Source organism: Varroa jacobsoni, unplaced genomic scaffold (genome assembly GCF_002532875.2).
Source record: "Varroa jacobsoni isolate VJ856 unplaced genomic scaffold, vjacob_1.0 scaffold_115, whole genome shotgun sequence".
Taxonomy (NCBI): Eukaryota; Metazoa; Arthropoda; class Arachnida; order Mesostigmata; family Varroidae; genus Varroa; species Varroa jacobsoni.
The window spans coordinates 125,781-149,213 of NW_019213017.1; the positions used below are offsets into that span (position 1 = coordinate 125,781).

A 23,433-nucleotide genomic window follows, 5' to 3' on the forward strand; every position below is an offset into this window, starting at 1 on the left:
ATACATCTTCAATCACTTAGTTCTCATCTTGTTATAATATTTGTGTTGGTACATATGATGACAAGAACTATTTTCAGATTGTACCTATTCAACATTCGTGTATATGTCATTATATAAATCTTTCTGGTGAGGAACAACGGTATTTTCCAAATTGACCCTCCGAATCTCTGCGAATCAAATGCGCCTCAGATCCAGATATTTATCTGTCTACATATTTATGAGTAACACTCTCATATGGCGTGGAAGAGATCGGGCACTGGTGGCTATTGATAGGTAAATTTAAGCCTGGTCACTCACTAGCCGATCACAAGCGGTCGGCGTTTTGATGTTTGCGTTTAACTTTTATGTACGTGTTTGGGTGACGAAGCGGATATGTTAAGGCTGAGAGCCAAAAGTCTTCTACCAGATTAGGAATGAAGTTTGGGAGCAGGACGAATGGGACGGACGGCGGATGATAATGCCCTGTGCTGTTGCCACCCACCGGCCACAGTTGTGCATTAACGGAGTCAGCGAACTATTAAGTCGTTGGTGGCGTAGGCGCTTGGTTGTTGTGGTAGCCACAAAGAACGAACAGGACGCGAAGCACCGAAGGCGAAGCCAAGGATTGCCGCTGCCTTTAGGGTTGGGGGAATTTAAAGGTTGGTTGGTTGCGTGCCGGAGGGGTAGGGGTGTGTGTCTTCGGAGGCGGGTGAACAAGACGGAATGGGGCTCGTTCTAGTTCCGTTCTTCGGCTCTCGACCCAGGCGACTGCTGGCGCTAAGTCCACGATGGCGCTTCTTCTGTTGTTGCTAGTCCTGCTAAAAACTCTGTGCCATGTTTTGGAGAAATTGTGGCAGCGCGCCAGCTACTGCGTCGCGATTGAATGATGTAAAAGCAACCGGCTGAAGCCAGTTGGTCTGGGCTAGGATCCGCATTGACCCGCTCATCGGGTGCCGATCGCGGCCTTTCTATCCGCTGATGGGAGACTAGGGCTATGTGGGCAGCCCGTAAGGTCACAAATAATGCATCCAAGCGGAGAAATCGTGTGTGTGCGTTCGTGTGCGAGGCCTTGGATAGCGACGGCGGCAGCAGCGATTGTAGCTAACGTACGCTGGCCTTTGCGGGAAGATGAGCGGAAGAAACCCTTTCAGGAAAAAGGGCTTACCGTATTGCCCAGTGGGCAGTGTGAGTTGGGGTTAGGAAAACATCCTGGCGATGATTGATGAAAACCGAATATGATGATGCAATTTTTATAGCTCCTTCAGTGCAAGGGGAATTTGGAAAACGCAGGCCATGGGCGAGGAAGCTTTTACATACCAGCGCACTGCCTGCTGTTCAGTGAGCGTGCAGCATCCCTTCGTGCTCGTTCTTGTCAATCGTGGCGTATCCTCATCGTCGTGGACTGGCCTACTAGCTGCGGCTGCTGCACAACTCAAGCTGGAACGATACTGTTAGACGTGATAGTAAGGGTAATGTACACCTGTAAACCAGCCGGCTGTTGTAACGACAGCCATAGTTGCTACTGCGATACTAACGCTGCCTCCGTCTGTCGAGACCTCGCATGTCTTCCGTCCGGTGCTCGCTTTGTGGAACCAAATCGGCATAGCGGTGGTTCAAGCCATCGCAAAAGCGGCAGCGGTAGCGGCAGCATTAGCGGTACCACAATCAGCAGTGGGACTTAAGTGCGGCGTATTTTCTGTACTTCCATAAAGAACGCGGCTACAACAGCACAAAAGCCGATTGTTGACATTCGTTGCAGATCTCCGACTGTTATATGTTCTTTTTCCTGCTCGCTCACCTGCTGCCGCCGCTGCCAACATGGAAGTAGGTCGCCGATCCACTGGGCCGCATCCCCGACCACTCAGAGCTGAGAATTCAGTTCTGCTCAAAGCAGCTCTGGACCACCGCCTCAGTTGGCTTTTGGACAACCACTAGCGGTAAGCGGCAAAGAGGAATGGGAAGGGGAGGAAGAAACTGAGCTTCTATTCACTCCTGAAAACGAGAACATGACGGCAAAGGAGATTTGAAAAACGGAATCCTTCCTTTAAATCAAACGCCTCCTCTACAAGGAGACGGCAAAAAAGACGATGGGGTCCGTGAGCATCGCAGGCAAACCCACCGACTTTGTTGAATCACTGGGCCCTCGTTTGACGCGCTGCTGCAGCAGCGGCACAGCCTGACTAGCTCGACTTGCATGAAGTAGTTCGCAGCAATCTAAACCCGAAGCGGTATATTATCCGCCTGCAGATCTCGAATTGAATACCTCTATCAACCGCAGGACTCCGCTGGCCGTCAGGCACAAACTTACCAGCACCAGTACACGGTTGTGTAAATGGCACCAAGGAGCCAAACGACCCTGACACGGAAAGAGAGAACACGCCCGCCGATTGCCTGCTACCAACTTGAGTTCCCTCACTATGCTACTACTACTGCTATGACTTCATCGGAAGATTACTAAGGCAGTTTTAGCCGATCTCTAAAAGAGTGGTAGAAGTCATGAGATTGAACATTGGACCCAAGTGAGAAAGTCAACGCTCGATGTCAACTTGCGTTCGTGTTAAGTCACGTTCTTAACGTGAAGGTGACCATCTACCTCACGCATCAAGGCTGAATTCGATGGTCTTTAGTGAAATAGCGTATTCAGACAATCGCCCACCCGCCGCTAATGGGCAAGCCGGATCGTGGGAGTGTTAGAGTGGGGTCTGTCATTCTCCGCAATCTATGCCTCCCACATTCTGCCTAGTGCTCTGACCTTAACTCCGCTCCTGAAAACCGCTCGGCTTACTATATAAACCCGCTCACTCGACGGTCTGGGACACTTCACCCATGGTCACGCCGCTTAGTCGCTCAGTCGGCCAGACAAACCGGGTCATCGCGAGTGAATCGTGCGCGGAGTCTGATGAGAGAAGATGGTGGAAAAAGGGAGTACTGCGAACACTCTGAGCCTGCCTCAAAGTGAATTGAAGAATTGGCATCAGATTTGATCTCGATCTAGCGCTAATCGCCTTGGAAATGCATCAAGATATCGGGAAATGTTCGTAAAACACCCGTCGTTCGGTCCATCGCGTCATTCGGCAGCCTGCAGCAGTCGTGGTCTCCTTTACCCCTATTTTCCCTTGCTCTGGCGGGTCCCAGAGAGCACAAGGCGACATAGTAACTCTGACTACCCAAAATGATTCGCGTAACATTCAGGCTCGAGTGAACTCTATATGCAGTGATCATTACGCTGCAGTGCCACAGATGTCGACCGACCGAAAGGGTGTCGAATGCCATTAAATGAAGCCTTTTGGAGAAATGAATCTTGCACGATCGCGTAAATCAACTCTTAAACAATTATCTTTATATATATAATATAGGCGTTCTGGCATGTAATCGATGCTAAAATCAGAATGGCTTCTCAAACTCGCATTGTATTCAGTCATACGTCTAGCGTTCAACCTACAATTAGCAAAAACAAGTTACACCCATATTTGTGCTTTTCGTATATAGATATAAATTTGAATACGCTTGATTATCTTCTTTGCTCACAGCTGCCTGCACTTTTCGTACGCTGCCAGTTTACGCGATGCCAGGCCGTCACGGTTCGCTGACGGATGCTCCTCACAGATAATTGATCTTAATGCTTTCTCTGGCTCATCACAAAGTGTGGGACCCTCTGAAATCCATTGAGAAACGCCAAGGTGTCACTTTCGCCACAATCATTTCTATGTGTGCTTATTCAAACCTACGTACGGCCGAGATCTACAACGGATACTAATGTCAATTGTCGTTGTCGCTGGTGGCGACAGATACCAACTGACCCAGCGCAACCTGCGTTAACCTGGGATAGCAACCATCTCATCTCTGTCGCACCATTGGTGACGGGCAGTTTTTTACACTATTTCGGATACAGACGGTACATAGCCCCTTCACCCCTTCTGGTGGTCCCGTTACGACGCTATTTTCCTTCTTTGCAAACCTAACCAAGCATTCAAGGACGATATTGGGACGAGTACCATCATCAAACGCTGGTGGCAGCTGATAAAACACGCCTATACGGCACATAGAGCACCGGTCGTGGAATATTTTAGAGTCCATGCTACTGCTGCTGAATGCTGCAGTTCCAAATACAGGCTTAACTGATGCGAACATTATACGTATTTTTAACATGGTTGCCGCTATGTTTTCTCCCGTTTCCGAAGTAACGTTTTAAAAAATTGGTCACCCTGACATTAGATATTGGGATGCGTTAAAAATAAAAAGGCTGTTAAGAATTTTTAGCTGAACAGATGCATTTGAAGTAAGGCATCGACTTTGTACCAAGATGCTTCTCCTCCTGATACACGCGAGTGTGCCAAATGCGCAAATATGAAGCTATATATCTATGCAATGGACTTGGTTGGTGGTGCAAATGTGCAATGGACTTACAATATCTCGCCTAATATCTTTTTAGCTATTATTATTCTCGTTTCAACGACCATATACATTCTCATCAGTATTAACGACTACCAATATAGTTGCAGAGAGTGCAGAGATGAAATAGTCGTGTGTTCTCACGCTGTCCGACTCTTTCGTATCTCCGTAGCAAAGGGAAAATGGCCTCCCCTTCTTTCCACAGAGTTTGCCACTTTCCCTAGCAGGCTTGTCCTATTCGAATGCTATATCCATATCGACGGAGAAGAGCAGCAATATTCGTATGGTAGTTGGCAACAGCAGCAGCAGCGACGTCAACGGCGGTTACCATTGCCCTTCTTGACTCTTTGTTGCTTACACAACTTGGGTTTGGGCCTGGACCTCGGTTCGGCTTTAGAGGTGTTTTTGTTATCAATAAATCGATGGAAGATGATCACTAACCAAAAATTTTTTCCAGTGTTCCTATTCAAGCGCCTGTCTGTCGCACGTGTGTGCGTCTCGTTCCAGCGATGAGGCAAGGAGCAAACGTGCTAACTCTGGCACGGAGGGGGAGGGGGTGTGTTGACGAAGTCGTCATCTCTCGCTCGCCGTATTCCCCATCTGCCATCATAGCTCTCAACCTTCGTCTTGCCTCGTTTTCCCGGTTTTATAAATTACTCCAGCCATCCGTGGGCTGCCATGCGAGCACGACAGTACCATACCCCACAGCTGTGAACTCTGTCGCACTCCATGGCTAGATAGCCTTGTATCCTTTGATGGTATAGACTGCCACCGCCCGACCCAACGAGGCAATGAACAGTGTATGCTCCTTGCTAGCAGCGACAAACGCACAGCGGTAGCAAGACTAACAGTCGAGTAGGGCCGGTAGTTACAGAGAGGTTCAACCTTAGGCTCAGCGCTGAAGTGCAGAGACTTCTTTAAGCCTTACAAGTGAGGCCGTTGCCGCCACTGCTACATCGAAAAAGTCGACATTGCTATCCATGGCCCTACCTCACAGGCGTTCTTCCCATGTTTTCCCTAAGAGGATCTTGCGACGCGGTGCTGGTAGTAGCAGCAGAAAAAATGTAGCAATCATCTTAGGAATGGTCGGTGGATTTCACCCCATTTCTTCGTTTCTTGGGGTCCTCAGCCGATTTCTTTTATGGCAACAGGTTTCCCTTGGCCTGTCTCGTCGTTTCCGCGGAAGCTTTTTGAACTATTTCAATGGTGACGCTTGGGCAGTCGTTCATCTCTACCGAGTTCATTGTTTAGATGCATTCGCATCGCAGCTGCATACATAAACGGTATATTTTCGAGTGTATGCGGCGAGATGTGGCCCGTTCACTAAGCGTCTGAGATCGGTCCCGCAGATCTGCCTCATTGCTTCTCTTCTTTTTCCTGCACTCTAAACATCTCGCACTTCTACCTTTTCCTGCCAACCTTCGATTAAGCGACACGGTTGCCCGAATAAAAGTGATGGTTGCATGAGCGCTTCTACAGGACGTCTTTTCTAATGCCGGCTCCTTCTACTCTTCTACGATCTTTCTGTCACTTTATTTGTCTTCCTTTAAACATTAATGTTTACTCAGTGTCCCTGCTTCAGAACGACGCGCCACAATTTTTCCTTTACGATACAGACTAGAGCCCTGGTAAACTTTTAGATTCTACGAGGGCAAACTTTGTCCTGCTACCGAGGGACGGCAGTTTCCGGCAAAACCGTCTACTTTACTCAGTCGCCTCTAGACAAAAATCCATAACATGCTCTGCCCAAGGGTAACATGGCATTAGCAAGGGCAAAATTTGTGCTGGCAAGTTTTCGAGAGCAAAAGAAGTCAATTTAAAACACACAGCGAGTAACAATGATACAAAACCTAGATACAACCAGCCTCAATGTACGCCACGGCACTTCATTTTCTTCTATGGTTGGCTTTAATCGAATATCTTTCCGCGCTTGCCGATTTCGACGCAGGAAGCAGTGGTCCAAGATGCGCGGACAAACATCGACGCTACCAGGATTTTAACGGAGACCTCCAACTTAGGGTCCAGGGATCACTGGAACAGACGATGCTAGTCCTACTGTGGCGCTCGACCACGACCCTATTTGAAAGATATTGAAACATTTACTCAGGTATTAGACATTCAAGCCTCTTTTTGCCTTTTTATGGTGCAGAAGAGAAAATTCCTAGCCTCAGCATAGCAGCGCTCGAAAGAAAAGGAAACCCGATATTTGTATGTGAGAGGAGTATATTTTGCCGGTACATATATGTACTACATATGGCTGTTATGCAAACCAGCTACCGAACAAAGTTACGTGAGTATATAGAACGTGTTCTACTCAAAATAAGATATTCTACAAAAATTAGATGTTTTCACTCGAAGGCAAATTATAAATCAATAAATTCACCAGGTAAAACTAAAAGTGCCCGAGGTGCACAGATGATGACGTTCCTGCCTTTTTATTGGCTAGTCGCAAGAAGCGCTCACGAGCTGAAATCACGGTGTCCTTGATGAAAAAACAGCAGGAAAACTGGATGGACGAATATTAGAATGATATACATACGCTTGACTCAGGCTCATTGAACTTTAATATTCGAGCTCTGGTAAGCTTGCCTCTTTCCTACGTCTCGGTCTTGCAAATCGGCCTTTCGCTCACTGTTCTCGGCTTGCGGTTGATTGAAATTGGTCGGGGTTTAGCTTTTTGCATAGTCAGCGTTGAACCTGCATTCTATTCGAATTTGTGGCTAGGAAGGTCTTTGGGCCGTGACGGATGACAGTGACCGTCGCCGCCATCCACAAAACATCTATTTCGTTCCCGTTAAGCTGCAGTTGCTATGTCCGTTGGTACATAAAAGGCCATGAGCAACAGACCATCACCAAACCAATGAAAACGTCTAGGACAAATGCAGCCTCGATCAGAGGAAAGGAAAACTGGGTCATTTGGTAAATACTGTCGGGAGCCAAGCCAATGCATTCATTCGAATAGAAAGGATATTTAAGGGAGAAATACACTAGCCGGTAGATCAACACCGAGCATTACCGCACGTCTACTTATGGTGCAGTTCTGTTATTCAAGTAATCGGACGCTTCCAGCCTGGGAGCGTGAATTGTATTTAGAAAAGGAAAAATGGTCCATCCTAGACATCCTAGAATGAAACTGAAGGAGTCGTGAAAATGTGGAAGAACATTAACTCTTGCCGATTCTTTGCAGCGGTACATAGAACTCTTTAAACCAATCCCGAAACTATTGTGGCCCGAATAGGATAAGACTAAATGCTCAGACAGCGTCGATTCTGAATTATGCTGTGACAAAAATAGTTATATACTTATAGTAGTTTACTATTATAAGCAATTGACACAAGATATCGTACCTTTACACATATATATATATATATATATATATATATATATATATATCGCAGCTATGTCTCTTTCTATAGCGAGAGACACCACAAGAAAGCTGAGCTTATCCAGAAGCTTACCAAAACTGTTATAGGAACCAACGTTTGACTCCGTCTTTCACCGCCAAGAATATAATATGGTCACCACTATTTACGAGGAATTAACTGCCATATATTAATTAACTAAAAATGTTGAATATCATCATATAGAATAAAGTATTTGTTTTTTTTAATAGCAAATCAGACGTTTAATAATATCTTGTTGTCATTGTTTTCAGTTGTGGAGCAGTACTTCGAAGTACAAGTGTACGACGAATTCACGATCGCTGGCAATACCGCTGTCTTACGCTGCCACGTTCCATCATTTGTACGAGACTACATCATCATCACTGGATGGCAGGCCAGGCCACCTATTGCGCCTAAAGTGGAACCCATTGAAAATGGTACATCGCTCGTATGTCCTGCCTTAAGGCATTCTAAAGGCAAATGTCCTGGCTGTACCCTTTCTATTTACATATCGAGTATCGCAGTCCTTTATGTTTGCCACTTGCGAAAGCAAGACTCCACGTTATAGCCGCAGTCTTTCTTTCCTTTATGTTTATGAACAGCTAGGAACGAACAAATGGAGTCTTTGAACACAAGTAGGAAGGTCTGTTCCTCTACTTCTGTATGCTTGAACTCGTCTTCTTTGATATCTCCCTTACGCCTCGGCATCGTTCTCTTTCTTTGTACCCAACTTGTATGTAAAATCAAAGCCTTGGGATCTCATTTGAATTATTTGTGTATGTATAGCGGAATCTTTCTCAGTTCATGCTCTCGGACGCGATCACGCCATGCAAATAGCGCAGCGTTGACAACGCGAGCTAGCGATCAATGCGAATGATTGTACGGTTCGCTTAAACGTAGAAAAGCGACTGAGGCTGCTCAGCACCCCCCGATGCGACAAGTCGGCGGCGACGGTGGCGACCGGATCAACAGCGGCGCGGTTGATGGCTTTCCACGGCCATGCTGCTCGCTGCGGTGATACGTATTTACTTTGGAATAGAGAAAAAAGACTGCATACGTAAATACATAAATGAATGTTTTTGTCGGCTGTGCCGTTGCTGCTGTTTCTGCTGGTGCGAGGCTGGGCGTGCATCAGCAGCAGTAAAACCACGACAGTCTTGACGCCCGTGTTTACCTAGCGGGTAATCGATTGCCTGCGAATAGAATCATACAGGAGAACCTGCCCACGTCAACAACGGTAACAGTGGCACGACTTAGTGTGCGCCAGTCGTCAGGGAGATGAATGCAGATTACAGCCATGACGAAAATGACGACACAGAGCAGCTTTTACTGCGTAGCCTTCACGCACGGCGGGAGTGGCAGCATTAGGAACCGCCTATAGCTACAGCATTAGCGATAGTTACAAGAACAACAACGATAGTGTAACGATACCCTCAACACTATTAACAGCCTTAAGATCATCAGCCGCCTCAAGTAGCTTGCTTATAGCGTATCGCTTGGTTTTTTCAACCTGCGGCGTAGTTAGGCACAATTAATGGTCGTATTCAATGTATTAGGCTGATTCGGCCGTGCTGTATAAGGCCACGAATGCCCACGGCATGGAAGGCATCAGAAGGGATAAAGGGACAAACATAAAGGGAACGAGCGAGAATTTCTAATCCGCGTTTATCTACTTTTTGAACGTATCATATATAGCACATATTCCTAGCTCCTAAAGTTCCTTTCAGTTAAGAAGCATCCGTTATTTGTGTGCGCGCAAACACAATATATGATACCCGTGAAGGGGTATCCAGTGAAGTTCTTATGCGGTGTTCAAACATTTGAGAATACAATAGTTATTTTTTTAGTAACGCGCAGGCGCTAGTTTCAGCCGTGCTGAACAGTTTCACCCTTTGCCCTTATCACGCACTCTCGCACGTCCTTTTTGCTACGAAAATATGAGCTGCAATATGGCCGCTCGACACACACACACACACACACACACACTCGTACAAGGCGACTGTTTTTCCAAAGGCTTTCGATTCAATGCCGGTGAGAACGTGAAGGAGCGCGGCCGTTTGTTTTGTGACTACGATCCAAAGCTATTCATGGATCTCAAACTAAGCGAGAGTGTCTGTTGTGTCGAGAATAACTCTAAAACGAGATGCGGACGCATCCGTGAATATATCCACAGAAGGTCTAGTCAGATCTAGTCCGCCTACAAATGTAGAGACACAAAAATGAGATGTATACCTGCTTATTGTTGTATGCAGCCATAGAGCTGTGAAACGTGGGAGGACGGCTCAACCCTTCCCTGTAGCAGACGTTATTGAGCAATCGAGGCGACGAAAGTTGGCGTAGGAGACGCGCCAGCGGCATTTCTAATAATCATACAAGCAAATAACTGAATACGGCCCTCACATTGATGGCTTCCGTATATTGATATTTTAGCTGTGCCCACTGTCGCTTCTGAACGTGGCGACAGAAAGGCAGGGAATGGCAAGACAGTGCGTGCCTTGAAGATCGTAGCAACGCGGAACTCCGATACTGACGGATCGCCTAACCAGCTAATGCAGTCGCGACATAGCATACACGACAAGGCGTTGGGGTGTGTTACATGTACAAAGGCATAATCTTTAGAAAAGAAGACAAAGAAATAACAGCACTAGCCTGATCGTAATGCGACAACAAAGAAGTAATGGTCTCACGTCCGGCGGTTCGGCTCCAGCGTATTGATACCACTCGATGCAAAAGTTAGCGAACAAGCAACAGATGGAGTAAACGAAAGCTATATAAAAAGCCTCGAGAAGATCTAGAGTAGCAATCTTCAAACAGGATTGCATGCTTATGCTTTGCCTACTCTATGTGCACTCGCCACCAACGGCAAACGTTACACGTAACAACGAAAGGCAGGTTGTCCGAGAAAGTAGATCCGAGACCATTAACATCAAGTAATGCCTTCGGAAGCGCGGCCGATATGGGCCAAATTTTGTTTGCGCTGGAAAATTGAAAACAGATGTTGCTATAAATAAACATTACGGCAAAGGCTATTCACTGTCCTTGTGAATATTTCTACCATATACGAATTGTCGCCGTCGTCATTGATAAGATCGCTTAACATATAAATTAGCTCTACTTTGGCATGCCAATAGGCTTATTTGACTATACAGATGAAAATCACCCAGATTTTAACGAGGTTTTATGCAAGGAACCAGTATCTAATGCAGGCCATCCAACTGTTCCGGCTTTTAGTCGAAATTTCTGTTCATCTAGACGTTTTAAATTATGAAAATCAATTGTTGATTCATTATTAAGGCTTGTTTGGCTGTATCAACGAAATTCATTGTCCTAAACATAAGGACAACAATATAATTCCAACATGTAAAAATTTTGACATTCAGCGTTCTAATGAACTGTATCTAATTCCGGCATACGACCGCTCTGTCTGTTGGCCAAGGAATCAACCGAAATGTTGGCGAAATATGGGTTTGAAGACAGGTTTGAAGTCTTGCTATTTATGGGTTAGCTCAATATTTCCCTGATGTAGTATTGATGTCCTTTTTATGGGATCGTTGTAGGCTCGCACTAGTCTGAATCTACAAAGACCTGTAAAAAAAATTCACACTTGTGCTGTTAATATTTTACATATCGTTTAAAATGACGATGTATGTGCGTGGTTTATATGTCTTCCTTCTTTCTATATAACACAATAATGTATAGTTAGCCCAAAAAGAGACGTATCCTCTTAACGGTGACGAAATATCGGTTGAGGGGGAAAATCTGTCTGTCATGGAAATTTGCCGCTATAATATTTGAAAATACTGTAACACTATAAAAATAGACATATAAATACAAAAATTTGCCACTTAGATGGTAAAAAACGACATTAGCTACATTGTCGTTAGCATCATCAATCGTCCATCAGCCCGCGACTACCTCTCGTCAGGATCCGAAGCTGACAACTAGATTTGAAAAAACCTGAGTGAATGTCATTTTTATTCAACAGATTGCCCGCCTATTAGTCTATTATGGAACTATTAGTTTTTCAAATCATGTTGTCTTTCATGTCTTCCATTTTGATTAAGACAAATACCGTCAAGAATTAGCGTCCTAATGAAAAAAGCAAAAATTCAATGAGATCCAGCATAGCTCTTATTTATTTCAGTTCCCGCTTAACATACCAATTAGACACACACATCGTTCCTATAAAAGCACAGATTATTAGCTAATTGGTAGATTTCTTGGTGCTGAATCAGCCAACATATTTTTTTATCTCAACGCTCCAGATAATAACATTAAGTAAAAATATGCTTTCCGTCAAATCAGTTGAAAATAAGCTTATCAGTTAATTATCGCGTAAGTAAATCGGTACTGCAAATAAGACACATTAAACACATGTATAGACAGATACGTACGCACATTTAAATTGCCGTTCTCCACCTCCTTCGTACAGTGAAGTTCAAAAAGGCAGGTCCGACACAAAACAACTTAAAGCCTGTATTGACAGATATGGGATCTTCGAAAGCTACGAACACATTTTATGGTCCAGTGGCGGGTGCGAAACGGTTTTGTCTGCTCGAAAACACTCTGCCGCTCGGTTAGAAACATCTAGGCAGTAACGGGGCAAACAACTACAAACGGATGCAACGACACACAAAGGCACTAAACCCAGGCATCTGTCTTTTTTGGCGGCTTCCCTTACCCCCCCCCCCCCCATATGTTTCGCTCTTCCGTTCTGCTCTTTCCTATCCTTTACGATTTCCTTGGCCTCTTTCCTTCCGCCCCTCGGCATATCTGGCAATGCTTTCAGACGGACGCTACAGTATCTTTGCGACGGGCGAGCTTCATGTCCGCAATGTACAAATGTCTGATGGTCTGACGAATTTCCGCTGCGTTGCGAAGCACACACTCACTGGTGAAACGAAGCTGAGTTCGTACGGACGCCTGATCGTCACCGACCTAAAAATCAACGTTGCCCCGAAGATGACCGACTTTAAGAGTTCAGTTGTGGCGAAGGTTGGCGAAGACGCCGAATTACCTTGCGCCGCCCAAGCATATCCGTCACCTAAATACGTGTGAGTAGAACAGTATTACTACATTACATCGGAGCCTTTTTCTTGTCGGCTTATTTTCGTATTCAATTTATTCCTTGTCGTTGCTTTCTTTTTGCGTACGTTCGGTGATGGCTTTTTGATCTGCATGTGATATCATGGTTCTTGTAGTTGTTTGAACTGACCAGTTTATAGCAATGGTTAGGGGAGCTAATTACCAGGGACGCTGGCGTTTGTATGATGATTACCGGCTATAGCGCCAAAGGCTGGGGTTATTACCGCTAATGCAATGGTGTCTGCGTATTCAACAAAGGTACTTTCCAACACTCTGATAGAGCAGGTCCATTCATTTTATCGCCGGCATTTTTTATCGATTTCTTGTCTTATCCGCTAGGCCATTAGAGTTTATACAGACGACGACACCTACTGAAACTAAGATCCTGTATGTACAGGGATTTCTGGATTTTTATGATATACAAGGTCTTTGAGGCTTAGAAATTTTAGAGGTATTTCGGCGGTCCCTTGAAATTTAGCTCACAACGGCTTATTCGTGTGTATCTGGATCGTTTTAAATTTCACTGAACTAGTTTTCTATTTATTTATTATATTTATTATTATAAAAATTGACTTAACTAAAATTGATAAAAATCGAAATAGTAGAAAATGGTATAGCGGCTAAACCAGTTCGAAATTTAAATGAGTGAAGAAAAATTGATTATCAGAAGATCAATGACCAGTGCCAAAAACATTGTAAAATGGGGATACTATATTTTTTAGATAAGGGACCATACTCTTTGAGGAAACAAATATGCATTTTCAAATTATGCTGCTGCATTCGTTTTGTGCAGGTTTTGGTCACTCTGTTCAATACTTAAAGGTCGTCCAGCCAAAATAATGACGATCCGATGTACCAGTTCTTTCTTTGTCCTAAAGTAAACCTGTATGGCGGTCGCAGTCCGAATCTGGGTTTCCGTTCGATCAGTGTAGTATGACAGAACAGTCTGGTCCACTCATGTCATCGACAAGTACTAGGAATGACTCCGGCCAGTGGCCGCGGATGTCTACTGTCTACCTCTAAGACCTTTTTTTTCGTTATGGAGCGTGCGGATGCAAGTGGACTTCGAAGTAGTACATTGTAGATATAATGAAGCAATACACAGCGTCCCCGGTTTCAGATTTGAAGGAAGAGCCCAGTTCTCCACGCTGAGATCCAAGGTTATTCAGTGCTATCGGCGACCGGCACGATGGAGCTTCGTGGCGTCGTCAAACACATCTACTCCATTTTTTATTGTCAAAAGGCGTTGTTTTTTCCAGCTTACCCACAGTAGCTTTCACTAGCTTACTTATTATGTTTTCACTGGCGGCGTTTACAAGCATGTCATAAGGGCGAATTTTGGCACCAGCGTATATGAACGCAACATCAGCATTTACAATAGATGACTAACACCTTTTATATAACTACCTATGTATTCTGCACTTCTTGCGTCTATCGTCCGAACCGCCTTCCATTTGCCGACATCCACTAAGACAGCGGTATCTCTCACCATCTGCCACCTACTAAAAGTTTTCTAAAAGTGCTAAAATCCTCTTGGCAGAGTCAGTCTTTCTTTCATTCGTCCCAACCTCCTCGAGCCTCTCTCCGCTCCTCTTACGACCAATCTATATATTCATTTTAGAGTCCAATAAAATGTCCTATCACCCATCCCTTTACCGGCTGTCGGACATCTATGAGGCTACCGAGGGCATTATGAGAAAAACTATCTGAGAATCATGTACACCCGAGCATAACTCATTAGCACCGCGATATTTCAGACTCCAAGTCCGTTACCTACACTACAAGTAAACAGAAAGGTTAAGATGAGTATTCTGCGAGCGACGGGCGTCCAGTAACAGCCTAAATCGAAAGAAAGTCGCTACAGAAAGAGGCATTGTTGCCCATTGTCATTCCATCCTTGTCCGCGTCTTGCGCCTCTTTGCCCTCTCCTTTTCGGGCTTGATATCGGCCGCAGTGACAAAGTCCGTCTGCGAACCTGTGGGTGTACATGTGTCCGATCAGAAGATCACGCCTGCCCACAGTCTGTACTCGGTTTCAGTCATACCGAATAGTGTTTCTCTTTTGGTCTTCTACCTGCCGGAGTGTTTGAGTGCGCGTACGGACCATTCTTTCACGCATGGTTTCTGTTGATAGTGTCTTGTTAGGTTTTGATATTGTTGATCTGATGTTATTTGGCTTGGCTTGGTCTCTCTACCTCTTTCTCGTTCTTGCTGCTTGACCGGACGACTTCGGAACACCGTTTGGCGCCTGCCTGGTACTGATCGCGTTTCAGATGGTACAAAGCAGTGGGCGAGAGTCTGACAACGCTGCCCAGCCACCGTTATCTACTCAAGGGCGGCTCGCTTCTGCTGCAAAAGGTACGCTCCGGGGACTCGGGCAGATACGTTTGCATTGTTAGCAACCAGGTCGGCGAGGAACGCACTTTCACCAGCTTGCACGTTGCGGGTAGGTTCATTTATACGTGTATGTATATATGTATATATATCACACTACAACCTAACTAGGGCCCTGGTGTTTGCCCATGTTATCCAACCAGATGATGGTAGAAAGTAACGCCTTGCACGACCAGCTTACATGTGAATATTCATTTTGTATATTAGATGTTTAGAAACAATAAAGGGTTGTCGCTTGTTGTTGTAATAGAAACACAAATAAATTCTTAAATAAAAACACAAATACATAAAAAAGTGTGAATTTCTCACCACATTCAGAAAAATAAGCGTAAGACTGTATACCAATAGGAATATACGAAACCTTGCTACAAAATGTAATATATTTGATAGCATCGGATATTCAGCTATATATCTATATATACATATATATATATATATATATGTACATATATATATACATACATATATATAGTGGGTAAGTTCGCAAAGAATAACTAAAAGAATTATTTATTGTCATTTATATAATGACACAGTGCCAGATCAATAAATTACACAAGTAATCAATTATTACTACGCAGATTTATTTAGTACTTTGCCGAATGTCTGCTGGTAGAGTGTCTCTGATCGTACAACGGGCCCGCCAGTGTAGCAGTAACACCGTCTATGTTAATTTGAGCTTGTCACAACTAATAGCTGGACTGCTGTAAACGAGTTTCGGATAGGACCAAATGATTCCTGTGGGGCTCATCAGAAGTTAGATCTGCGCTGAAGTTATAAATCCAACGCTGTGGTTGAGCCCTCGTTGCTATACGTTTCGAGTTTTCCGCCACCTCGAATCAGTGGGCCTGCATTAGCTTTTCTGTTTCTGTTTCAGGAGTTCCAAGAAAAAATATGTTCCATATTTGTCATAATATAAATAAATCCATATTTGTCAACAGAAACCGAAGCTACTTCTAATTTTAGCGCTTTGTTTATGTGTATGTAGATCGACATTCAATTAGTTGAATCGGGGTTTTGCGGCGTGCTATCTGGCATATGGTTTTTGACATTACATTTCTTTACCTTACCCCAAATACTACCTCACCTAGTTTTACCTCATACAGCTGCGTGTTGTTTATTATATATCAGGGTCAACTATTATGGTATACTATTTTGATTCCGCTCTGTGTAAAGTAAGGGTAACTTGGCTAGATTTGATTTGTTTCTATGACAAAATACGTTTTCTTCACTTTGAAAAAATAAATAATATGTGGGTGTATTTTTACCAAGAAATGTATAAGTATACATTTTTGTCTAATAAATCTAACGCGAATTTGCTATAGCCAACACATAATTCCTGGCGGTTGTTAGCTGGCTGGCTGGTGGAAAATGTAATATCCAAGAGATATTTGCGCTACCGTTAAAAAACAGATGAAGGTAGTCGTCAGTTTCTTCATCTTGCCTCTTGTTAAGCTTGGCAGTGGTCCCAACTCCACCACGTTCGAGTCCCACCAGCTGCGGTCTTTCTGATAACGAAAATGGGCATTGTCATCGGTACTTCGCGCACCGCGCTCCCCGCGAGGAGCCACCCGTGGAAGCTAACGATAGGGTACGAATTGTGAGTGCTAGTTAAAGTTAATGGGTTGATCGGCTTAATCGACTCGACCTGGGTCGGTTTCGTTCGCCAATTCGGTCATCGATCGGTTTGCTAACTACTCAAAGCAAAGCTCGGCTGCAGCTTTGTTGCTGATATGAAGGGGCGTAAGATGGTATCGTGACTAGCTCGTCTGAATGGGGCAGTCATATCCAGCAGATACCTTTTGGTTACGAACTTTCGAATATACGGGACAGAGCGGAAACTAGAAGGGTGACAAGCTGGCATAACATGCAACGAGACCTACCGGGCTCCTCTGTCGTATAGAAGTGGGTAAGGTAGGCAAACAGGCATTGCGGCCAAGCCCTCTGGCAGGGCAGGCTTCCACAGGGGTGAACCAGAGAAGAAACAATAAAAACCGAAATCCCAGGAGAGATATCGAAATGGACAACTCTGCACAAAACGTCGTGGATGCGGAAGATTTAGAAGGATTTCCTCCGATAAACTTCTCCTGCCACTCATGAGCCTAACCTAAAAGGGGACCTCACACTGCAGCAGGATGAGGATTCAGTAAAAGGGGTGTCATCCACAAGAGAGCGCAGAGGACACTAAGAGAATGAATTTGAGAGAAAGAGAAACTGTGTAGAGATAGAGAGTTCCAATGAACGAATGCCGCGTATGGCTACGTTGGAGCTCCCTAGGCTAGGAGTACAAAGCTGAGGAGCGCCTTTAGTAAATAATACATTGTGTTCGCGAACAGGGATTGTAAAGCCTGAAGGCCGTAGGCAAAATTGACTGGTACTGCCGGAACGTCTACGAATACCCCGAAGAATGAAAACACACCATACAGCGAAGCTGTTTACGTTCAATGCTTTTGAAGAGCTGAGACGAAGGCTAGGTATACGCTTCTGGGCGGATGCGGAGCCCATTTTGCACCATCGTTGCTACGTAAGCCAAATGCAAGACCATCCCTGTCCCTTTGCAACAGATAATTGTCTTCTTAGAAAAATATTTCCAGAATATATCATGTGCTTTGCCTACTCAAAAAAGACACACAGATATTCTCATTTCACTGTTGTTGGAATCTATATACATCACCATTATAATTTAAAATCAATCCCCTGCATTTATAAGCCCGGGGCTTTTTTTTAGAGAGGGAAGGGTTTTAAATATGTTGTTTTCCATTAATGAATGGAAACGTTTACAACCGTGACGGTAATTAAATGTGGTTATTAAAGGGGGTACGTTAAGCCGCATCTTGCAACATGTTCAAATTTCGTTACTCTTTTTGTTGTAGCTGAGCTTCGCGTGTCGCTCGTACCCCACCTATTGACAGTTCATATCGGCAAAAGTGCAGTGCTAAACTGTTCCGTTAATGAGAACCATGTGGATAACATCCAGTGGTTGAAAGATGGACAGCCGATTCTAGGAGACGAGCGCTTTGAATTTCTATCAAATGGACGTATTCTACACATAAACTCAATTCAACGCTACGATGGAGGTATGTTCCAGTGCCTTGTAGCTGACAGTCAAGGAGCGTCGGCCCAGGGAACTGCACAACTTACGCTTGGAGGCAAGTTACATACCATATGGCATTTAGGTGTAATAGGTGTTAGAGTATCTTTATTATAGATAAGGAGTCAAGGAAATCGGCGTGGCCAAACAGGGAGACGTTGACATTGTTCTCCCGTAACTTATATTAATACGACAAGATATACGACGCACTACAAAATACTAGTAAATACAGGTCAAAGTAAATACATATTTTGGTCGAATGTTATCAGGGAGCACTCGTTGAGTATTTAACTCTATGTCATTTATACATAATAGATTATATGCACAAGCTAGCCACAGAAGCTTAGGTTATTAACACATGAACTATCTCATAGTATGGTCTACGAGTGATATCGCAGCTACCATTGGCTGCTCTTATGAGATATATTGAGACTAAGCCATGTTGTAATAGGCCTTTTATATTAATCGCTTGCTTGCACAGACATTCAAGTTCCGCCGTACTGGCTGCATATGTTTACGATTCATTAAGTATTATACTGCTAGACAACTCCTGACCCTAACGAAGTCAACCTCATTAACCCCATCTTACACCAGACCCAAAACTACAACCGGTTTTCTATTGAAGAGCTGACAGACTTGCGCTTTTATCAAATCATATCGCCGCTATTCGCGCGACTAGTGCATGCTATCCCTAATACACGCCGCCACTCCCCTCACGTTTTTCAGAAACGAGCTGTGCTGGCCTGCAGGCCACTGACTCTCATATTGTAGATTAATTGTTGAACAAACCGTTGGGAAACATCAGTCAGCGACAACGGGCAAGAAGCTTATGCCTTTCTGCCTCCGCATCATCTCTTGACCCCATCTTCTTTTCTCGCAGTTTGCACAGTACCATGACCGCATTTATCCATGTCATCGTCACTAGGCATCATGTATGACTCGCTCATGAATACCCCCCCCCCCCCCCAAAAAAAAACCTGCTCTCCCTTCTCCCGTCGTCCTTTTCGTCCTCGATGGAAATCACCAGCTATTTCTCATTGACATCCATTGATTATTCATTCAACATTCAAAACTGGCCATCGTCGCTTTGGCCGCTACTTCATACTCCCTGCACTGTCTGGCAGCAATTTTTGGCTGTCGAAACCAGTGTGCGCCGGCAGCGCAGCTCTTCTTTTCGACGGAAGGGTAGCCTGTAAGCATGTGGAGCATAGGGGGAAAGCGCTTCATACAGCCATTTGGGCTCCCACCGTCCCATTATATGTTCGTTCCCTTACGATTCCATATGTAAGCGGTGGACGGCAAGCGATTAAGTGTAGCCGGGTGTTTTCGCGCATGCCGATGCTGTGGTAGGCGGCTGCACTAGAGTGCGTGTACTTAATTCAAGGCACGTGATGTTCGGACGATGTTATCCGTACATCCATGCCGTGCCAGTATTTTGGCGAGTTAGAATAGGATTGAAGAGAATTGTCGAAACCCGCCTAGACCGAACAAACAACCGCTCTCTAATTTACCACTCAAAGGAGTGCAAGGATATCAAGAGCTAGGAGGAGGCAGCGGGAGGAGGATGGTCATGGGTTACGGCAGCTCCTTCACGCAAACGCGTTTCGCGTTGTCGTGGGCCACTATAATCGGGATGGTTCTAAATGTAATCCATCTTATTCATGCCTCTCTGAATGTATCAACAACGCCGACAGCGACGACTGCTGTTATTCTCCGTAATTAATTCGATTGTCGGCTATTGCAGTAAGTTTAATTTTCGAAACAGACAGATGCTCTATGGTTCGGTTCTGCATCGGATGCTGCTGTACCAAACCATTGTTGGTACGCACATAGCCAATAAGGGCATAAGTGTGCATCTTGCGTGCCGTCCACTTCATAAACAAAGTGAACAAAGGTATACACAGGATAAACAACTACAGTTTCCAATTGTGTTCAAGTGCTACAATGCTTTTATATACGCGCTAATAACCTATCGCACGGTTGATTCGTTGCTGTATCGCAGACTCCGCTCCGGTGATTGTTGAAAGCTTCAAATCGCTCACGTTGACGCCAAACGAGGCCGCTGCCTTGAAGTGTAGCGCCACCGGGTCCCCTGCGCCTGAAATCAGTTGGTTCCTCGACGATGCGCAGGTAGTGCCAGATCGTGGCGGATACTTCGTGAATGGATTTGGTGTCCCAGGCGACAGTCGACAAGTGATCAGCTGGATGAACATCAGCCGCGCAAAGGTTGATGATGGAGGCGAATGGCGATGCGAAGCGGCTAACAGCGCTGGCGCTGTTTCGTTTGCGGGGCGGATCAATGTCAAGGGCCGCCTTGCCATTCGACCAATGGCCAATCGGTCAGTCGTCGCCGGACGAGACGTAGTTCTACATTGTCGGGTCATCGGCTATCCGTTAGAGTCTATCGTGTGGAATAAAGGTAAGCGCAACTTTTTGTCTGCCATACGCAAAATTAGAGTATTCCTTTGACGTATCATAAAAACCTTAAGAAAATACTGCCTTTGGCAACACAAATTTGAGCTCTTTTTTTCACTTGGATAATTAATTGGCTCGCTAAGCATAAATAATAATGTAACAATATGTCAAAGAAAATATTGTTGCGATGGGATTGGTCGAATGGTTTTATCCTAGTATTTACAGCTGAAGACAAAGCAGATATTGAAATTGGACGTTGAAAGAACTTGCGTAAACAACTTCGTATGTGCTATCGCACACTCTTATGACCGAACGCTGAAGATTATTGAGGTTACAGGTTTACTTAATGGTTAGTTGTAACCATCAGAAACTGCTGACAAAAGTTACTCAAATAGGTATGCAAGACTTATTTCAGCCTATTTCAGCTAGAAATATATGACATGAAGATTAAAAAAAAAAAAAAAAAAAAACAAGAACTGTCCAAGTTTCCTATTGGCGCCACTTATGACAATTTTGCAATTGAAATATGCCCGTATTTTAGCAACTTCCTTATGCACTTGATCACGCATGACGACTACTATGCGATGTCGTCAGAGGATATTATTCATTTTTTCCAAATAAACTGTTGTCATGTTTGAAGAGCCTACGTTAGGTGCGTTCCTGTTAATGGTCCTGATACCTGTGGCTTCTCTTTTCTTTAATTTAACCTTTCATCTCTGGAAAAAGTCTCCTCAAACTTGCGTTTTTTTTATTCACTCTGCCAGCTTTGCTCACTGTTCCATAAGAACAAAGGTTCTAAGAATGATTCACCCTTGTGTGTAAGTACTGTCCGTATATATTTAGACGAACTTGGCTTCATTGTAAGGACCACCTGCTATTATCTGTTTGTCCCGTTTTACACTTCTTTCTATTTGGGTTCTTCCTCTACACTTAAGTGGCTCGCGTATATAAGAATCTACATATTATGTACAGATTCATACATTTTTTGGGCAGAAGGCACTACATTTCATACATGTATTCAGCTAAATACCTGTTGCTCCCGTCATGCGTTTTCTCGCTTTCAATGAATCGCTGACGGCAGACAGACCCTTAAAGGTCTCTTTGTTTTGTTCGTGCTCTTGGATGGTGGCAGCAGTCGTACCAGAAGCAGACAGTGACAGGCAACAAACCTCACATGAGAAAAGTCTGCTGGTTCATCCTTCAGTTTTCATGGCGTCTTCCTATCCTCACACTACGAGCGAGTCTGCGCTAACTTTTACCCACAGCGCACCTTTCGTCTTCGTTCTTTACTCCTCCATCTATTCCTATCGGAAAATTCCTACGGTACGGGGTGCAGTAGGGGAACGGAGACTATCCTTTCTTAGGGGAACAGGGGCAGCCGGCCTCTAGGCCACACTAATCTAGCAACAGAGTAATAATGAGCACGTCTCTGCGCGTAAGGTCTTGCTTATTGCTACGGCTGCCTGCACCAACTGCACATGATGAAACAGTCAGGAACGCTACTGCGTTTCATGTTATCGTCAACAGGCGGCAAGTGGACTGGTAAATCGAATGGCTTTCTGTTTCTTTGTTTATTTCCGCATATTACCTTGTTCCCTTTTGCGCGCCTTTCATTTGAGCATTTCCTCTGTAGCTCTGTACGCTTCCTTTTACGGTCCCTATTCGTTAGCGTATGTGCATGTGACTGCGTCTGCAAGGCGTTATGATGAAGCTATCTGTGTAGCATCGATGCCCTTGTCGCCAATCATCCAGTCACTTTTCTGCCTGTTGCATTCACTACGCGTGGCACTCAACCTGTATAAGATGCAGCCGAACGCCTGCGTAGCGAAGGCAGCGGTACGGTTCCACCACCGATTCCACAACAGCAGAACCATTCCAGACATGGCTCGGGAACGGGATATACAGCAACGAAACTCAGCTACGTTCGCTGCAAGAAAGACGTCGGTGCAATGGCTGGCCTGCCGGTCTACGCGTTATTCTATGGCAAAAGCAGCAGTTTCCTAGAAGCAGTAACAGCTCTAGTAGCAGCAGCAGCAGAAGGCGGCGGCATTAGAAACGACGATGTTGAGCTTCTCTAGCAAAACGATGAACACACAGAGGTACTCTCTGCATGCTTATCACCGCGTACGGCATTACACACATTATCAGCACTCGGTCGGAGATCCAGTCTGGCCAAGTGTGTCTAGATGGTGGTCCAGGACCTGGTCGGTTCCTGACCACTGCTTAGCTCAGTCCAATACAGGCCGACATACAATTCACTCTCTCGCATTTTGCCCCATACGCCCAATGGCCCCCTTCTCTCTTGGTTACGTCTCAGGTTATTCCGATATTACGCATTCATCTTCTCTCGTGTCCTCTCTGCCGTGCGCTCTTGTCGTTGTAAAATGCGATGTGCCTTTGACCGTAGCACTCACGATCGTAGCAATAGCAGCCTTCATCGTTGTCGTTCTTCTGTCGGACATCTTGTCGTCCAACGTATCGTGCAACGGAACGAGACGCATGATAATATTGCGTGGCCTACTTCTCCTACTGCTTGGTTAGCATTGGCTTGACGACGGGGCACGGACTCCGAGAATGAGCCAGAGAGGGAGGTAGGGAAGGAGCGCATGCACAGACTGAGTTTGCGTCGTCTTTTGAGGACAGCAGCTCGCGCCTATCGCCGTTTGTTCTTTGTTTCTCCGCGCTACGTCCCTCCAGA

General features: G+C 44.9%; 1 protein-coding gene across 1 annotated transcript in view; it reads left to right on the top strand.

Annotated features, from left to right (window-relative positions):
* Positions 1-23,433, top strand: part of LOC111266445 (cell adhesion molecule Dscam1) — a 90,584-nt gene that overhangs the window by 15,870 nt on the left and 51,281 nt on the right. Inside the window, exons 4-8 of the mRNA XM_086970917.1 lie at positions 8,027-8,191; positions 12,544-12,808; positions 15,112-15,284; positions 18,103-18,378; positions 20,323-20,739. Of these exons, the coding sequence (XP_086827043.1) occupies positions 8,027-8,191; positions 12,544-12,808; positions 15,112-15,284; positions 18,103-18,378; positions 20,323-20,739 (1,296 nt within the window). The remainder of the gene's footprint in view (positions 1-8,026; positions 8,192-12,543; positions 12,809-15,111; positions 15,285-18,102; positions 18,379-20,322; positions 20,740-23,433) is intronic.